The sequence below is a fragment of the Chiroxiphia lanceolata genome, chromosome 9 (assembly GCF_009829145.1).
Source record: "Chiroxiphia lanceolata isolate bChiLan1 chromosome 9, bChiLan1.pri, whole genome shotgun sequence".
NCBI lineage: Eukaryota > Metazoa > Chordata > Aves > Passeriformes > Pipridae > Chiroxiphia > Chiroxiphia lanceolata.
In genome coordinates this window covers 31,387,770-31,405,714 of record NC_045645.1, presented here as the reverse complement: position 1 = coordinate 31,405,714, position 17,945 = coordinate 31,387,770, and the positions used below count along the sequence as shown (strand labels likewise).

The 17,945-nt window shown below is 42.0% G+C and overlaps 2 protein-coding genes across 13 annotated transcripts in view; both read right to left on the bottom strand.

Moving 5' to 3' along the window:
- Positions 1 to 538: 538 nt before the first annotated feature.
- CACYBP (calcyclin binding protein) lies at positions 539 to 6,191 on the bottom strand. Its single transcript, XM_032697220.1, has 6 exons — positions 6,061 to 6,191; positions 5,284 to 5,476; positions 4,545 to 4,641; positions 3,902 to 4,001; positions 2,436 to 2,530; positions 539 to 858 (listed from the first exon to the last, which is right to left on the bottom strand). Exons 1-6 carry the CDS (start codon positions 6,079 to 6,081, stop codon positions 699 to 701), a joined length of 666 nt encoding a protein of 221 aa, XP_032553111.1. The 5' UTR covers positions 6,082 to 6,191; the 3' UTR covers positions 539 to 698.
- Positions 6,192 to 9,274: 3,083 nt separating this feature from the next.
- The window catches only part of RABGAP1L (RAB GTPase activating protein 1 like), a 225,841-nt gene continuing 217,170 nt past the window's right edge, over positions 9,275 to 17,945 (bottom strand). For all 12 annotated transcript variants that reach the window (XM_032697201.1, XM_032697204.1, XM_032697202.1 and 9 more), the window contains 4 exons: positions 17,297 to 17,380; positions 16,731 to 16,802; positions 15,449 to 15,646; positions 9,275 to 15,101 (listed from right to left, as the gene is read on the bottom strand). In XM_032697201.1, the coding sequence (XP_032553092.1) occupies positions 14,946 to 15,101; positions 15,449 to 15,646; positions 16,731 to 16,802; positions 17,297 to 17,380 (510 nt within the window). In that variant the 3' untranslated portion in view covers positions 9,275 to 14,945. The remainder of the gene's footprint in view (positions 15,102 to 15,448; positions 15,647 to 16,730; positions 16,803 to 17,296; positions 17,381 to 17,945) is intronic.

The following is a 17,945-nucleotide window of genomic DNA, read 5'->3' as shown; positions in this document are numbered from 1 at the left end:
GAGCCAGGGCAAACTCCCTGTCCAGCATCAACAGCTTACTGCTCTCCTGTGACTGATGCCACCTCAAAGACACCCCAGGGAGCTTAGAGTTGGCACTAAAGAGCTGCTTACATTTCCAAAATTCCTAAGAGGTTAAACAGCCAGTAATTCATTTCTGAGAGTAATTATTAAATTTTAATACCACAGGATTAACACCACAAGTATCAAGTGCAATGCTTAAGTATCAAGTGCACAGCACAGTGGTTCTGCTTTCTTCAGTTCTCCCTTTGTGACATGCTTTACAGCTCAACACTTTCCCACATCTAATAAAAAAGCCACACCCTGTGTAGTGAGCATGACATTAGCCCCAACAACCACATGGGTACAGCTGCCATGTGTACTGGCAACAGAGGCCTTGATACATCCTACTTTAGGATTCCTTTACTTTTATATTCTCTTCTTGGTCTCACAGCACTCCCCACTCATCTGAGATGCTTTTTCAAGGAGAGGTAAGGATATACCTATGCTCCACTCCTCAGGAAACCGTGAACCACTTGACTGAAGGAAATGCTTTATAAGCTATTTTATTTAAATATTTTCTCCAACCTGAAATGGAAAATGACTGTCTTTGCTTGGAAGAAGGTCGTATAAACGATGATCTTTGCAGCACAGCATGTCTCACATGGAAGATCGGTATTAAGGCGGCTCTCAGAGTACTTTCAGATATCCATTGGTATGTCCCCTTTGTACTGCTTTTCTCTGCTTTCCACCCAGGCCTTGTTGATGGTGCGCTTCATCTCATCGTCCCCTTCCGCATACATCTTTTTTAAAATGTTCATGAGCCCTTCACTGGGATCTGCTGTGTCGTAGGCAGCCTTCCTGCAAGACACACACATGAGGAGGTCAGGTATATCCAGCAACTCTGGGCAAAAAATTAAATGCTAACATTTGTTTGAAATATCCTGGTAACAGTGAGGATTTTGCTTTTGTTATGTCTTTAGATCATGGCGGTCTCACTCAGGTTCCAAGCAGGAAGAATCCTAAGGAGCATCCTTAAACCAAGAGCCAAGTTGATTGGTGTACCCAGAGATGTCCTGTGGGGCGGGAGAGCATTTTGATGGGAAGCATTTTGCACCAAACATGACCTGGAGGCACCGCCCTACATTAATTTTAAGAAGCAGAAGTGAAATAGAACAGACACAGAAAGTGCCAATAAGTGTTACATGACAGGCAAATAAAACCAGAGAAACAACCACACTGAGCTCTTTGAAGTGACCACATTCACAACCCAAAAGGCTTTTTTTTTCTTCTGCTTCCCATTTTTCAGCTGGCCTCCAGAGGTTCACTGGCTCCTTTTTAACACCTTGCATTTCAAAGCAGTTTTCTCAGCTGAGAAATTGTGCCACCTGCACAGTCACTACCTAGGCAGGACACGGCCCCTACCACCCAACTATACACAATGCCCTCTCTGGCAAAATTGCCTCTATCCCGTTTTCCAAAATCCTCTAGGTAGCTCCTTGTGCAGTCTAGCTGCAAAACATGGCAGAGCACAACAGATCAGCAGAGGGAGCAAGTTCCCCACGCCCTGGGCTAAGCACCAGCTGTGCAGACCCCAGTGCTCAGAAGCTGGCAGGTGTGTTTGTATATAAATCATTATATGATATACATTTTTATATATATATATACACATTTTTATATATATATATATATATATATATATACACACATTTATATATATATATATATATATATACACACACATTTATATATATATATATATATATATATACACACATTTTTATATATATATATATATATATGAAAGTTTCTTGTCCCCAGATGTTTCCTGCTGTCATATGCCTATATATGTCTAAGCTGCCTGCTGCTCCAAAGCACTTTGAGTGATACAAGTTGGCTTGGGACTTTGGATAATCATCTAAGTAAATAAAGACCTGTTTGGCCAAAAGCAGGCTAGGACTTTTGTGCAGGCACTTCACACAGAGGTGACAATAATTATTTAGACCAGCAGAGCTGCAGGGAATATATCTATGTATTTCTATACAATATACCTGCCTGAAAAAGTCACCTCACTAGAGCAGCTTCTGCAGTGAATGCAGCCATCAAAGTGCAAATGAATCCTTAATTGGTTGATTCCCTTTACCAATCTCACTGCAGGTCTTTCTCTTGTATTTCCCATGATGCAGCCTTCATCATGAGCAATAAAACAGTCGAAGAGTGCCAAACAGCTACTGAAAGTGTATCTCCTCTACTGCCAGTCCTACAAGCACCAAAAAAAAAGTCCCCAAGAAACCTCAAACATATTAGGGGTCTGTCCCCCAGCCCAGTGATTCAGACTCTGGCTGTAGTCAGTACAGTACAGACCTCTCCCAGCAGTCCTAAGGGAACATGGAGAACAAGAAATGGAAAACAAGATGGAGGGTTGAAAGGACACTTACTCTTTCTCTTTGCTTTCTTTTTCCACTTGAGTGAGACAATCCCATTTTTCCTCCCGCTTCTTCTTACACATCACAAGGACCGTGTCTGTCTTTATCTGTATGGCGAACACCAAGGCATGAGTTTAGAATGCTACATGAAGGGATCCTGGTTACAATGAATAAGATTAGCTTATAACATAAACCTCTTCCACACGCACAAATTCCTGAAAGGTTTCTCTCAGTTATTCATTATTATGTAGCCTACAAAAATTATAGCACGTGCTCAGCTTTAAGGCATGAAGTATTAACCTCACTGTGAACAATTTAAATGGTGTGATAATTAGAATTCTAGTACAGAACTACAGTACCAATACAGAAGAACATTAAGTGCTGCATAAACACCGTTCAGTGATTCTCGGGATGCTCAGGTACCCAGGGCTGCCTTGCAGAGGGTCTAGACTCCCTACTGGACTTCTCCAAGCACACCAAATTCAGGTAGACACTCTTCCAATTTCTCTCTCCAAGGATAAGAAACTAGTTTTAGGGTATTGCTTAATCTTGCAGCATGTTTGCAAGTTACAAACAAAGCCTGTTTAATTGCAACCCTGACCTAAATTTCACAAAGAACTCCCACTTGCCACAGCAGACAAGAGTCTGCTGTTGCTTTGCAAGAAAGTGACCACTGCTCACTTTCAGCCCATATTAAAAAAAATCATCAGAGCATCACCTTTATTTATTTCAGCTGTTTCAATTTCACTCTATCCTAGTTTTAGGGCAATTTCAAATTAAACCATCATTTCTTCCCATCATGCAGCATCTTCACCACGTGCAGCAGAGAACACAGAGGGGGTGTGCGACACCTCCCTAAGCCTGGAAAGTTGCTACAAGTAGCAGAGCGTGGATATCACCAGCTGCAGTCAGCAGCTGTAAACCGTTATTAACGTTTTGGTTTCAGCGGGGATAGAGTGAATTTTTCCCTTGGAAAATTAACCCCAGCGGGGGTTAAACCACACCACCAGTGTTCAGTTCTGGAGCAATACACCCTTACCAAGGCAGAGCACGTCTCAGACTTTGCTTTGGGAATTAAGCCTCTTTAGGCTTCCCAAGATTTCATTCTGCAGACAAATCTCTTAGACCTTAAAACTGCAGAAAATTTCTCAGCGGTATTTAAAAGCACGAAGATACAAATGGATGCTTGGTGGAATTTTCTGCTTAATTATTTCTGAAATCCTGTTGGAGAGCTATTAAAAAAAAAAAAAAAGCATAGTATATCCAGACACAATCTTTTGAAATAGGATTCCAGAGACTAATTCCACAGTTATGACAATCATAGATTAATAAGAATCACATTCGCAGTGCAGAGACTTTACAGTAGAAGGAAGAGACTGAAGGTTAGGACCGAGTCTCCTGAAATAATCAGGCAATGAACATGACACTTTGTGAGGGACCTAAATTATCTTTTAACAGACAAGGTGTCTCAAACACACCTTTCTAGAGCTGCCTTCCACAGAGATGGGCTTCAGGAGGTTGTTGAAGGTCATGGTATAGTTCTTTCCATTCAGGTTCTTCACCAGTAGATCAAATGACCTGGAACCAGAAAGTGGAGGGAGGAAAGGCACAAATATTCCAATCATTGCAATGTCTGAAAACCCTTTAGCAGATCTATTTCTTAGGAAAGCAGGTGTATTTCTTGGGAAAGCAGGTCAACAAGCTTGGATTAGTTTCTTCCCAAGGCTCTCAAATGTTCAGTTGAATTTTAACACTAAGAAATTAAAAGGACAAATCCTGACTTCACAACAAATCAAGATCTTCAGGTTCCTTTCTACTAAACTTCTACAACCTTGGAAAGGCAGATTTCTTTAATGTATATTTAAGTTCTATCAGCATCAAAAAACCAGGGCTGACACGAGACGTCCTGTCAAGCGTGGTGAGGTGCAACAAGCACTTGCAAAATGAAAACATCCTGATACCCTCTAAGGAGAGCTGTACTTAAGAGTATGTCCAGAGTGCTACTAAGAGCTAACACAGCTCAAGTTTTAAAAAAGAAAAAGGGAGTGGGGAGTAAGGGTTTATCCAACACTCCTGCATTTCAAACAGCGTTCTTGTTGTGGTACAACCAGATGAACTCACCTTTCTGTGAAATTCACCTGCACATTCTCAGCTGGAAGCTTCTGGACTCCATTTAAAGAGATGTAAATCTTCACAAACTTATCTGACTGATCCCAACCTGCAAGTGAAAAAACAGAGATTAACTTCTACTTTTCCTCCATAAACTTCATACATTCCATTCCAGCTCCCTCCACAAACTCCCCCAGAATGACTACGAACTCTGCCTTACTGAAACAATCTTCAGAGGGATAGGGGAAAACATGAATTATTCAGAAATAACTCAAGAGCAAAAGGAGGTCTTCACATGTAGCCCTGTTCCCTAATTCCTGCAAATTCGGAGAAAAAACATGCCTCAGCTGAGGTGAAAGGCGAGCAACCCCATCTGTGCAGGGGGACTTGGAGGCAGCTGTCTGTTCCTGGTGCAGTTTCCTTGACCCACTTTTTCCCCTCCTCCCTGCATCTTGAGCAATTCCCTCTCCTCTCACCTACATGGCAAGCAGAGAAGCCAAACCTCACTCCTTCACTTCTGCTAAGCACTAGGTAATGGAAAAATACCAGCTGGTACACCAGGGATCCTTAATGCATCGCACCAGCACCATCACACACACTGGGGTTGGCATGGCAGGGTATCATTAAAGTGGGGTCCCCAGTATGAAATAAAAACTTAAAAAGGTTTTGCTATAATGATAAGTGGCAACTCTAACTCACAGTAATGCCACCCTGCCTTCTCTTCAGAAAGATGCTAGAAAAATAATCCTACCATAATTGTTTATTTTCACTGTGTACCCTCCCAGCGACGACTTTTCTTCCTCTGCCACATCTTTGGGCTTGGGCAGAGGCTGATTCTTGATTTCTATCTCCAGCTTGTGTTTCTCTGCCAGCAGGACATCACGCAACCGCTTCCTCGTGGCCTTCGTGAGCAGTTCTTTAGCCTCCTCCAGATCTTTCTGCAGCTGGTTCAAAACCAAAAGGTCACATATATATTAGACACAGTTCTTTGTCCTCAGGGCTCCCAGCTGAGCTCTTTGCGACAGTTTCCCGTTTTCCAGAAGCTTCACGTTTATCAAGTCATTAGTTTTGTTAAACCCAGAGCCATCCCTTCCTCACCCCCTGTGAGATATGCATATATATGTCCTGTGGATATATAACCATATATATAGAACCATCAAATCTTAATTCACAGAATGGCAGAACGGGCCCGGTCGGAAGGAACCACAATGTGTCACCTTGCACAGCCTCCCTGCTCAGGCAGGGCCACCCTAGAGCACATGGCTATTAAGGCTGGGGAAAACCCTCCAAGATCATCAACTCCAACAAGTTTTAAGCTTTCAATGTCTAACCCTTCATCATTTAAGAAACGACCCGAACCGCCAGGAGCCGGGCGGATGGCACGGCTCCCCCGACACGCCCCGCCGCAGGGGGAGACCCCCGCAGCCCTTAGCGACCGCGGGGGCTGCCGCTCCCACCCCGCTCCCGGCCGGGCACGGATCGCAGCGCCCGGGGGCGGCGAGGCCGGAGCCGCCGGAAGCTGCCTCACCTCCTCCCGCGCCGCGGCCATGGCGGCTCCCGCTGGAACCTCTGGAACCTTCCGGCCGCGGGAAGTGACGAGCCACCGCCCGCTCCGCCCCTCAGGAGGCGGGACATGAAGCCTTCCCGCCCCCGGGCGCTGAGGGGTAGGAGGGACATGGGGCGGGACATGGAGCCTTCTCGCCCCCGGGCGCTGAGGGGTACGAGGGACATGGGACGGGACATGGGGCGGGGCCCGTCCCCGGGCGCTGAGGGGCGGGCGGGACGAGGAGCTTTCCCCGCCCCGAGGCTCTGAGGGGCGGGCGGTGCCGCCCTGAATTTACTGAATTTGCAAGGGTCTAGGAAGGAAACCATTTATCCTTTGAAGGCGACATAACAGCATGGTCTAGGTTGACCTTGCTGCTATCTCTGGTCTCTTCAAAAAACAAATGGCAACAAGAGTAACGTTTATATAGTGGTTTGCATGAATATCTATATCTAATGACTTGGTTACGAGAAGCCTTGTTTCGATTTTCAAACCTTATGTCGTGTTCACGGAGTTTCACTGTAACTGCCACCTGTCTTGCTCCGGTCACTCGTATCTCATGTGTGAGAGCACACCTTGTTTTGTAAGAGGACTTTGCTATAACTCTGTGAGGGGCCGGAGGCTGAGGAGCTCCCTGCAGCGGGCAGGGAGCATGTTTTCTTTTGATCATCAGATTTCTCCCACTGGTTTTATGGCAGACGCCACAGAGCTCATGACTGTGAAGGCCTCAAATAGTTTTGCAAAACGATATATTGTTTTCTTCCTTCAGGTAAAGAATATCAGGTTGATGCAGTGGAGTTAATAATGATGAAAAGGGAAGAAATTTGCGTTCCCAGCCTTTAAAGGGAACAAGGCTCACAAACCGAGTGCCCCTTTCTCTGTTGGCTCCTCATTTTCACAGAAAAGATTATTAAGGTTGGAAAAGACCTCCAAGGTAACTCCAACACGGTTTAAGCTTTCAAATTCTAAGCTTTCATCAATAAAAAAACCCAATTCAAACTAACAGCAGTTGGGTAGATGGCACAGCTCCCCAAACACGCACTGCCTCAGGGAAACCCCCACAACTAATGCACAGTGAGCTTTCTAGAGCAAAACCAGAGTCTAAGTTACTGCTGGGAAGTTCTTCCTAACCTGTAATGTCACAATGTGTTCTCAGGGAGTGACGTTGGGAGTAAGAGAAGATTTACTTATCAAACCATCTGGAAGGAAATGTAGCTTTTATTCACAAAATGTGGCTATATGTGTGTAAAAATACACCGGTGTAATGCTACCAAAATCCTCTTTAAGCATTTTCCTCATTGAAAGAAAAAGATGGTTCTCACAATTCTTACTAAATCAGCACTTTGAGCACCAACAAAAAAAGTGTCTATATCCCCAGGTTCCTGCTGGGCATTAAGATTTCCCACAAAAACAAAAACAGACAAGGCAACATCAATCCTTCTCTCAGTAGGAATGTGGAGGAGGGAGCATTTGCTTCCAGATGTCCTTTATAAACAGTGGAAACCAAGGCAGGACACAGCCCTTCAGTGTTTAAAAAGTCAATTTCTGTAAAAAAGGGTACCAGTTAGAACACCTGTTTTACCAAGTTGGGGAATTCCAGCTCATTTGCCAGTTTATGGGCTTAGGTTTTGGGGTTTTTTTTCTCTTCTAAAGTGAATATCCAGGAATTAATTAATCTGTGAGGATATTTACTTTGCAGAGGTATGGAGAAATTTGATGATGAATTCACAGAAACCCTGAAGCCAAGGATTGATATTCAAGTCTGCATTCCCCACAGCAGTTTTAACAGATGTGGTAGTGAGGTGTTTATTATAACCCTCTGCTGCAGTGCTTCAGAATCTGCAGTTGGGAAAGATCTGCAAAATTAACTGTGATTATGATTAATTTTCACAGGAATGAGCTTAAGCCTGACCATCTTCAGGAACAGCATTTGGAGACAGGATAATTGATTTTATCCAGAAAATATAATATGGTCAACTGGAATTTACTTCCATGGCATGATTTCTCAATTTCTGAATAAGCAATTTCTGCTTATTCAGAAATTGCTTCCTTACGATCTTTCTGTTGAACAGCCACTGAGACAGGAAAAAAACTTCTGTGTTTTTTTCCCTTATATTTTTTCCTTTGAGTCTCTCCACTCTCAGCTGTGGTCTTATATTGGGAAGTGCTCTTATTTTTACAATTCAAATTGGTAAATTTGTACATTAATTTCTAGGAGGAAAATGCTTTCATTACTCCATAAATGCATTTGAGCCTGCAATTTGCTTTTTTCCCCGTGAGATTAAAAAAAAAACAAACAAACCCACAACAGTGTTTATTTTGTTTCCTTAAATCGGGAGCATTTCAGCACCCGTGGCACTTCCCTTTGAGTGGCAGCTTCCACGTGGAAGAGTTAACCACTCTTGTCATGTAAAAACAAGCTCCACACAGGTCTCCTGTGCACAAAGCTGCAGCAGCATCTGGATGCTGCATCCTCTCCTGACAAACACTTTGGATAGTGATGTGGAGGTAAATCAATACAAAATGTTACGCCTGGTAAATTTAATCTTCAGCTTTTCTCCCTCTTTGCCTTCTTATCTTCCCCTGAAGTGCTGTGTGCTTTTCCAGCTATCTGGGAACAATGGCTGTTTATCTCAGGTAATAGAAAAGAAATCCCAGAGCAGTTGCTCACGTGGAAAAATGGTTTTATAAATCGCTTGGATACTTCTGACTGTGACACATTCTGCTCAGTCCTGTTCTTGCTCAGCTGTGCCTCTCTTTGGAGTTCGTTTCCAGTGTCTTGCTGTTTCCTTCTGCTCCCTGTGTCTCTTCCTGCAGGCTTGCTGCCTCATGGCTCACTTGTACTCCAGGGAAGTGGGAAGTCCTTACCAATATCAACTGTTGGTAAGTATCCCCAGCCTTTAGAAAAAGCATTCTCTGTGCTGGAAACCAGACTGATATTTGGAGCAGAGGACCAGGGTGACCCGTTAGCTCTCTGGCACAGCTCCTTGTGAACAGGTTCCCTAAGGGTTGGGTTGGAATTAGCCGAGTAACACACACGTTTTGGACAGCTCATCTGCTGAGTCACTGGTGCAACAGAGCTGCTTGAACAGAACCACCTGCATCACAAAACCTGACACAGCAGCTGCTTACTCCTGCCAAGGGATTGAAGCTGTTTCTTAAGCAAATGGCTCAGGAAAATAAGCACCTTATTCCCATGTTGTTGTCCATTTCCATTTATTTTACAAGGCATTGTTAACACAATGATAACAAGGTACTGATCCAAACAATTCAGTAACAATTAAAAAAAGTAAACATTTTTTGTGACCATGTACATTGAATTGCACTTTTAATAACAAGCATTACACTTATATTTCCATGTCATACTTTATATAATACATGGATTATTTACTCAAGTAGTGGCAGTACTGAATTGTTCTCAGTTAAAAGTCTGATCTCTCTGTGATGCTCTTTTTTTGCTAACTCTTTAGAAAGATTTGTGAACTTGGCACACATACAGATCACAAAGGCAATTCCAGACCTGGAAAACTTCATTGTAATGGAGTCAGAGCTTTGAAGCTGCTCTGTTTTCAGTGGGCTGGAGTGAATCCACCTAAATGGCAGACACGGAGGGAGCTGGATCATGCTTGGGTAGACCCTTTTCTGTACTCATGTACCATCTTTTCCCAGTTGTTCAGAGAAGGCAAGGAATCTTCTTCCCTGGAAAACAACAGTTCCCAAAGCTCCAGACAGTTCCTGGCACAGCTTTTGAGGGTGGTCAGCAGCAATGCAAATCCAGGGATTACTAGAAAGAGGGAATTGACACCTGGAGAAAAATCTGGAAACATCTGCTCTTGTTTGCATTGGTAGTACCATCCATGTATTATATAAAATACAAAAATAAGAGAAACTGTAGGGAAATTAGTACAGCCCAGGATTCAGGTGGTATCAAATCACAAATGAAATTTATGATACCAAATCCTTTCAATGTATTTATCCCCTTGCTGTTCAGTTTCTTATATATTATTCTATATATAAGATATAGTTCTCCAAAGATACATGTCTATTCCTTTACAGGTTAAACAAAAGCAAGTCCCACTGAATAAGAAAATAAGAGGAAGTAATGTCCTAATTCTCTACCCATATCTTTTTTCTTTTTCAGGTAAAAATAGCATGAAATACATTCAGTAGCAAAGCAGTTGGAATCCAGGAGAAACGGAGAGACTGTATTCCTGGAGAATTAACCTGTACGTGTTAAGTCACAATCCTGAAGTAATTTGTGTAGACTTCTGACTTGGGAAAGATAGGATCTTGCTCAGTGCTGAGCATTATTTATCCAGTTGCAAATTCCTTGCATTTCCCAAAAGCCATCTGTGGATTAGCCCAGTTCTAAAGGCAGCTGTGACGTGCACCTACCCTAAAACTTGAGAGGTCCAAGCTTGAGTGCTTCATCGTGTCTCCCCTTAGTGTTAATGGGACAACTCCCAGTAGGATATTAGCACAACAGACAGAAATATAATTTGGGTTTACCCTTTGTGTTTGCATGTCTAGGACAGCCAGCTGTGTGCACAGCAGCCCCTTCAGCAGGGTCCCTGTCAGCCACAGCAGCCCCTCAGCCTTGAGGGGAACCTCTCTGCCCTCTCTTCACAAGCAATCAGTGACACTCGCTGTGGTTTTCTCTCCAGCAGCTGGAAGAACACCAGCACTGTAAGGCAAGAGTGCTTCTGGTTTCAAAGCCAAAGGTGTTCAGCCTTAAATGATGCAGAAGTTGCCAATTATCCCCGAGTCTAACAGTAAATCAAAATCAGAGGTATAGTTCTCCTATACATACAAGTAGTTTCATGGATTTCACTGCAGCTACTTGATAGAAGGAAGGGAACAGACTCACCTTGATCCTGTGAGAAAGTGTGGCATGTAGCTTCCAATGTGGCTTTTGAGACTTTAGTGCCACTAAATGCAGATTTTTATTTACTCCTTAACTGCCACATTCGGTCAGTGAGTGGCACCATGACCCTGAAGTCAATGAGATACTTCATGCTTTGTCAAGGGGCTGAATTCTTGCAGTTCTTGACTCTCCCTCTCCCCTTGTAAATGACTGTTTTGATTTCGAGTTGTTTTTAACACAATGGCACAGATGATCATTTATCTTAGAAGAAATTTCAAGGGCCAACCAAGAGAAGTCCTTTAAAATGTCTAACAAGGAAAAAAAGTATTGCTTACCTCTGTAAGCACTTTTAACCTAGCTGCAGCAATGTAACTCAGCTGTAGCAAATTAAATCCTAATTAACGGGCAGGACAAGGGTGGGTTTGTCAGCTAGCAGTACTGATTATATGGCTGACTACCTTCCCTGAGATTGGTTTTACTGAACATCAATGCACATGGACCTCAGGGATTTTGCAGTTTCTTGGCTTAACTCCACACATCATATTTTCTATATTTTTTCTTTTTAATTCTCTCCAGGTATATTTAGAAATGTAAACTAAGTTAAATAAGTCGTATTACTTCAGAATATTATGTTTGGTTCACAAAGATAATACAAGACTAGCTCACAGATGTACCACGTAACTAAATCAGCCTTGCTTCATTTAGCCTGTAAAGTGTTACAGTCAAAGGAAAAACAACAACTGTTTAAAGTGAAAAAAGTACTTTTTTCCTTTTTTTGCCCACCATACTGGGCATCTCAGGAACAGATTAGAATCCAACAACATAAAACAGTTCTAGTAAAAATATTCTTTGGAGGTTTGTCCCTAATCAAAGTAAAGGGTTAATTTCAGAATGGTGCATTCTCAATAACATTAAAAAATAGGATTTAGTTCCACATATATATTTATAAAATTCAAATTATTTTTAATAAAGGTTTGATGTGGACACACAGTTTAATACTGACTCAGGGAAAAAAAGTTAATCACTCCAGACTTACAAACTCTGTTAGCTGTCGGAGTGCCACACAGAAATAAGAGTTTCAGTGAGACTTTGATGATGTTTCCTGCTGAAAAGCTGAACAAGGAGCCAGCTCTCCCTGACAGATCCATCGGGAATAAGTGTGCAGGTAGCTCTGTCACACACACATTTTTCCTGCAGGAAGCTAAACTTTCCTGCAGCACCTACAGTCAGCAGGCAGAATTTTAGCTTGCTTGGTTTAATCCTGCAGTCCTACTCCTTTCCTTGTTTCTGAATATTCACCAAGAAAATGCCATAAAGCTATTTCCTTACTCTTTGAGTAGTTTTGAGAAGACACGGTTTCCAGCAAAATGTTACTCTTCCTAATGCCACTGCTACAAACTCTACCTTGGATCTACAGCTGGAAGGTGGAATTCATTTACTGCCTTTATGTCATTGCCTTCTGAAACTTCCTTTAGGTGATGTAAGCCAGCTTCCATCCTACCAGGGTTTGAAAGCATCACAGCTAGCAGGTAGCAAACGTACTTTTGTTCCAGAAAGTCAACTTCCAAAGTCAGAGGGCTCCTACACTGAGAAAAGGGATGTTGCCTCAAAGCTCATTCCATGAACGTGGGGAGCTTATTTCCCAGTTCCTCTCTGATGAACTGGGGAAGTCCCGCTCCCATGATCTGCTTCCACTCACTGGACCCTTTGAGATGATTTAAACTCAGTCACTTGGGAAAAGGCAAACTGGGGGCGAGGGGGAGGGAGGGAGAATCCACCCACATATTTTTTTGTTGCTGTTTTTAATCCTCTCCAGTAAGTGCTGTAACAAGGACAAGGGACAGGACTGTACAAGGGGGAGTTGGAGGGGTGAGATCTTTGAGCAGCTGTGAGCTGTTAACTCATCTGCTCAGGGAATCACAGTATTACACATTTTTTCTATTCCTGTTACTGCATTTTTCAGTCAAGGTTTTAAATCCACTCCTACATGTGATTAAAGATAAATGAAATGAGAAATTCAGACACTTGTCAAACCACCAGTGTCACTGGAGGGCACAGTACTCTCAAATGTAACAGTCAGATGTTCACCAGGTATCCTTAAATGTCACTTCAGATTTATTACAAATTCAGATTCGCATCTGTGGATGTGTGAAGCAGAACTGGTAACTGAATGACTAATGCTGGGTTTAGTCAGACAAGAGAATGGAAACATTTATGCAAATATTATGAGCAAAAAAGCCATGAGGGAAAAAGACCTTTGCTAACGTTTGCAAAAGAAATTCCTTCTGTTTCCCCTCTTTTTTTCCTCATTGTATTAATATTTACAGATAATCACTGTTCTTGCAGGTACATTTTAAAATACCTAATTTTTTAACCCCTTATTCTTAGAAGATAGAATGATGTCAGGATGCTGATTATATTTTGATCTCTACTTCAAACAGCTGACTGCGTTTCAGAATCTTTACTTTGGCACTGGTAACATTAAATCTGTACTACCCTGTTGAAAATAATTCACAATTATGCTTGACAACAAAGCACAAGATGGGTATCACTGAATTTTATTGTACAAAACTGACAAGGTATGGCATTCCTTAGAATTAAAAAAACCCCAACAAAACAGAACTTATGTCCCTGGAACAATTTTGCAAATGCAACAATTAATACACAACCTTTAGTCCAGCAATGACATTTACCTGCAAGACCATCTTTAGACATGACAGGTATAATTAAAAAAATATTCCATCAGTTCAAGCAATAGTTTTAATTTTCCATGAAATAAGTATTTCTATAAACACTTTATGTTCAGTCAAAACAAATGCTTTTAAACTTTCTTACCTTAAGAGATACAAAATAACCAGACAGGTTTGGGAATCGCCAGAGAAGTCTTGCCCCACAGGAAAGTCTAGGGTTTGTATTCCACTTGAAAATGCTTGTTTTTAAAAAAATAAGTAATACCAATGTAGCATTTCCTAACCAAATACTTCTAGCAAACAGATCTTGCTTCTGTGATGTTTTATTCCTCAGTGCAGCACAAGCCTTTTGGGTATTTTATTTGATACCTCATTTCTATGTCAAATTTGGAATTTGAATGTAGACCCAGGGAAAGGTTTTCATTAGTTTTATTCATAAAACCTACCCTTTATTGCACAGGATTTACAAAAGGTCAAAACTATGCAAGGTCTTCACTCTCCTTCTCATCAAATGAGCGTTGAACAGTTTTCCCTTTATCCCAGTGGAAGGAATTATTCCTCGGAATTCTTAGTATAAACATGAAATAAAAAAAAAAAGGGAACTAGGTAACTTTATGTTAAATTCCAGCTGAGCTGTAAACAGCCATCAAACAACAGCGCTATAAAGAACTGCACTACTTGCATTTCTGAAGGAAAACCAATCCAAACTAAGGGATTGTCAGGGAAGCCCATGAGGGTTGTGCCAGGAGAGCACAAGCCCATCTCTGCTATGGCCTAAGCTTTACAAAAAGTGCTTATCTGCAGGACACAGTCGCTGCGATAAACGGGGATGGTCCCAGGGCCTGTGGCATCCCAGACACCTGCACACGAGCCAGGACTGAGCACACTGTGCTTTCCAGGGAGAGATTATGCTGCAGTGCTTCATATTTCCCAGTCTCCCTCTTCCTCCAGAAGAAGAAAAAAACCTTTAATACATGACTAATTTGAAATTATTTTTATCTTGCATAAAAGACTTAGGTTTGAAGTATTTATTTAACATCTAGTCATATAAAATGAAGTGTAAAAGTATGACGGTATCAGAACTTGGCTTTCAGCAAGGCAGTCTGGGAAGTAAGAATTCAACATAAACCAGGAATTACTTCCCCCCCCCCTTTGAAAAGGGTCACATCAGAAAATGAATGAAAAACACCGAAGAATTTCACTTCAAGCCTGCACTCCTGCCTTTTGTCCTTTCCCCAAGAGGAGGGAGCACCGGAAGAACCCTGCAGGGTTTCAGCTGTGTTGTTCTTTGTGCTCTTGTGCCGGTGTGGCCGGAACTATGTGCTGCCCTCTCTGGGGGGCAGGGGCGGCTGGGGCTGTGCTGGGGCTTGCGTGCCTGTGGCCGTTTTGATTGAGTTCAGGGTTTTGCTAAACCAAGAGTTTTTGGCAGCTTGGATTTCGTTCATAAGGGCTCCTCTCTGGTGCTCCAGCTCCTGAGAAAGCAGAATGGTCAGAATTGATAAAAAACCAATTAATTAACAAGAAAAAAGCATCCACACACTCAGTCCCTGCAGTCCGGCACTTTCCTTGCAACCTCCCAGGGACTGGGGAGAGAAGACAGACTGAAACTGCAGAAACAGCACAAGATATTTAGATAAACAAATAAAAACCTCTGCTCTTTTTCTTTTTAGGACAGATTTTTTTTCTGGAAGTTCACAGATATACAGCCATGCGCTTATGTGCTATCTTTTGGAACAATTTTTTGCAGGGTTCAGAGTAATTTTGGACTGAGCACAACGAGGTCAATGTGACCGCCCTGCTGTACTTGGATTCCACATACCTGAATTTTGCACTTGGCTTCCACAAGCTGCAGTTTGGTCTGTGCAAGTTCCAGCTCCATCTCTCTCAGCTGCTTCTTCAGTGCATCCTTCTCATCATCTATTTCAATGCCTTTGTTGTCTGTGCTTACAGCAGGCACCTTCAGAGCCCCCTCCTTGCTGAAAATCTCACTGCAGTGTTTGCAGGCCATCACTTTACCCTGAAATACCCAGAAAGCCCTTTAATCCATGTTACAGGAGCTGTTGTGCTTCTTGGAAGAGCCTTTTTTGTGTCAGACTGCCTCAATCTCAAACTATCTAATATTGCAGTTTACCGATTTGGCATGAAAAGAATTTCAGAAGTTCACAAACAATTTCTGGGGTATGTTAACCAGTATAAAAATTCCTAAAATCTACCTACTACACTCTCTCTAATCACAGAGACTTTGCTCCTATGTTAGAATTACTCAAGCCCTCTTATTACCAAAGCTTTGTAACATTTTGCAGCGAGTGTTTTGTCAGCACGATTCAGGAGAGTAAATTAAACTCTGAGAAGATTAAAAAGCTGGCCTGGCTCACACAAATGAAAACAAGGTATTGAGCTATTTCAGCAGATTATAGGAATATCAATCCTAGAATTATTTTATTTATGTTATTAGCAATAACATAAAAAGTCACTAAAAAGCAACAAATCCAGTTCAGATTCAGTACTAAAGAAAAATCGAGAACCTACAGCAGAGGGAAAACAACTCTGCCTACTCAGCAGTGACAGAGCAGTGGGATGGAATTGTTACCTGATCAGGAAATGTTCACCTCTTATACAGATGTTCTTGGTAAGGGGTTTAGAGAAGGGAGACAAACCCTATGGAAATTCTGGGGATGGCCCAAGCTGTGCCATTTGATTCAATTACTTAAACCAATTCTGCTTAAATTACAGAAAACCAAATAAAAACCATGTCCAATCTGGCCAATTTCAACCCCTCCACTGTGCACACTGGAGAACCAACACGTGGGTTTTTGTTTTCTAGAGAGTCCTTTTTTCCCCACCAGTTTATCAAAACATCCAAGTGAATACTCTTTTCTCTACATTTTTACAGGAAAAAGAAAAGCCAAGTATTACATGCATTTCAGTCTGAGAGCTTCACCCTCTCTGATATAAGATAAAGAACTGTGAAAGGAAATAAACTCCTTCCTTGTTTAAATGTGCTGAAAAATGCATGTGGGGCTACTGAACTTTAAAGTTCAGTTAACATTTTGTTCTGTCTGTATCCCAAAACATCCCGTATGCAGAGGCATTGTTCTCACCTTCACAACTTCCAGTTCATCTTTACTGGCCGCCTGTTGTTTTTCCAGCCTGGTACTCAGCTGGGAACAGATCTGAAACAGAGAAAGCAGCCTCTTATCTCAAGTTTACTGGACTGAAATAGAACCTGTGCTTTTTAACAATGATTTTTGTTAGAAAAAACATTACTTAAATTCTGCCTCACTCAGGTATGTGCATCCCCCTTAACAAGTCCACTGCTGCTGATCATGGTAAAAAACCAGCAGCATTCAATACAGAACCTGAACACAGAGACCAGGACATTTTGTGGATGAATTGGTTTATGATGTTTTTACTGCACTATGTCACAGAGTACAGAAGCATTCACCCAAAAGTACTAAAATTAGCTGAAAGACAGGTTACTCCTGATTGCCTAATTATGAGACTATTAGGAAACCCACAAAAAGATTTATGACAAATTACAACGTTGCTCTCTGAGAGCCTGAGAGGTAGTGGAGCTTATTTAAAGGATGAGATGTGCAACGCTGAAAATTCAGCTCTCGGAACAGGCTGAAAGGAGAAATACAAGAAAGAGTCTCTGGAACGGTACCTGTTTATACTCTGCAATAATGGCTGTGGTTTTCTTGATCTCAGATTCTGCCTTCTCCAGCTGCTTCCTGAAGACTTCCTTCAGCTAGGAAGTGAAGGAGAGAAGTTACCTAGTACACTGACAGAAGTTCTCAATATGCATCATCAGATTGTTCTCTCTGTGTCTCACTGTGTTTACAGCAGCTCTACAGCTACTGCTCACCAAATTCCAGCGTCTGATTTACTCAATATAAAAATCCTTACTGTATCAGGGATAACCAAAAAGTCTATACTGTGACCCTTTATCCCTGCTTAGAGAATTCTCCCGTAGCTTAATTCCCTTTCTCTGTGTTAAATGGTGGTACATTATGGTCCACAGAACACAAAATGGCAAAAATAAAAGTCAGGGTATCACTTTTGAAACGTACACGTTAAGCTACAGAGGATTACAAAACTAAGACCAGATATTTTGCAAATGAGTATGAGGCCAGGTCTAGTCAGCAAAATTCTCCCAGCCCTTATCCCTGTTCTGCTGTTGCTTCCAGCTTCAGGCAGGAACACTTTATTTCAGCAATCCAGCACCTGAATCCAGAACAGACTCTTACAAGGCAACAGCTCCTCCAGCTCCTCATTTAGATAATTAAAAGAGGTCTGATCTCCTTAACTGCGAC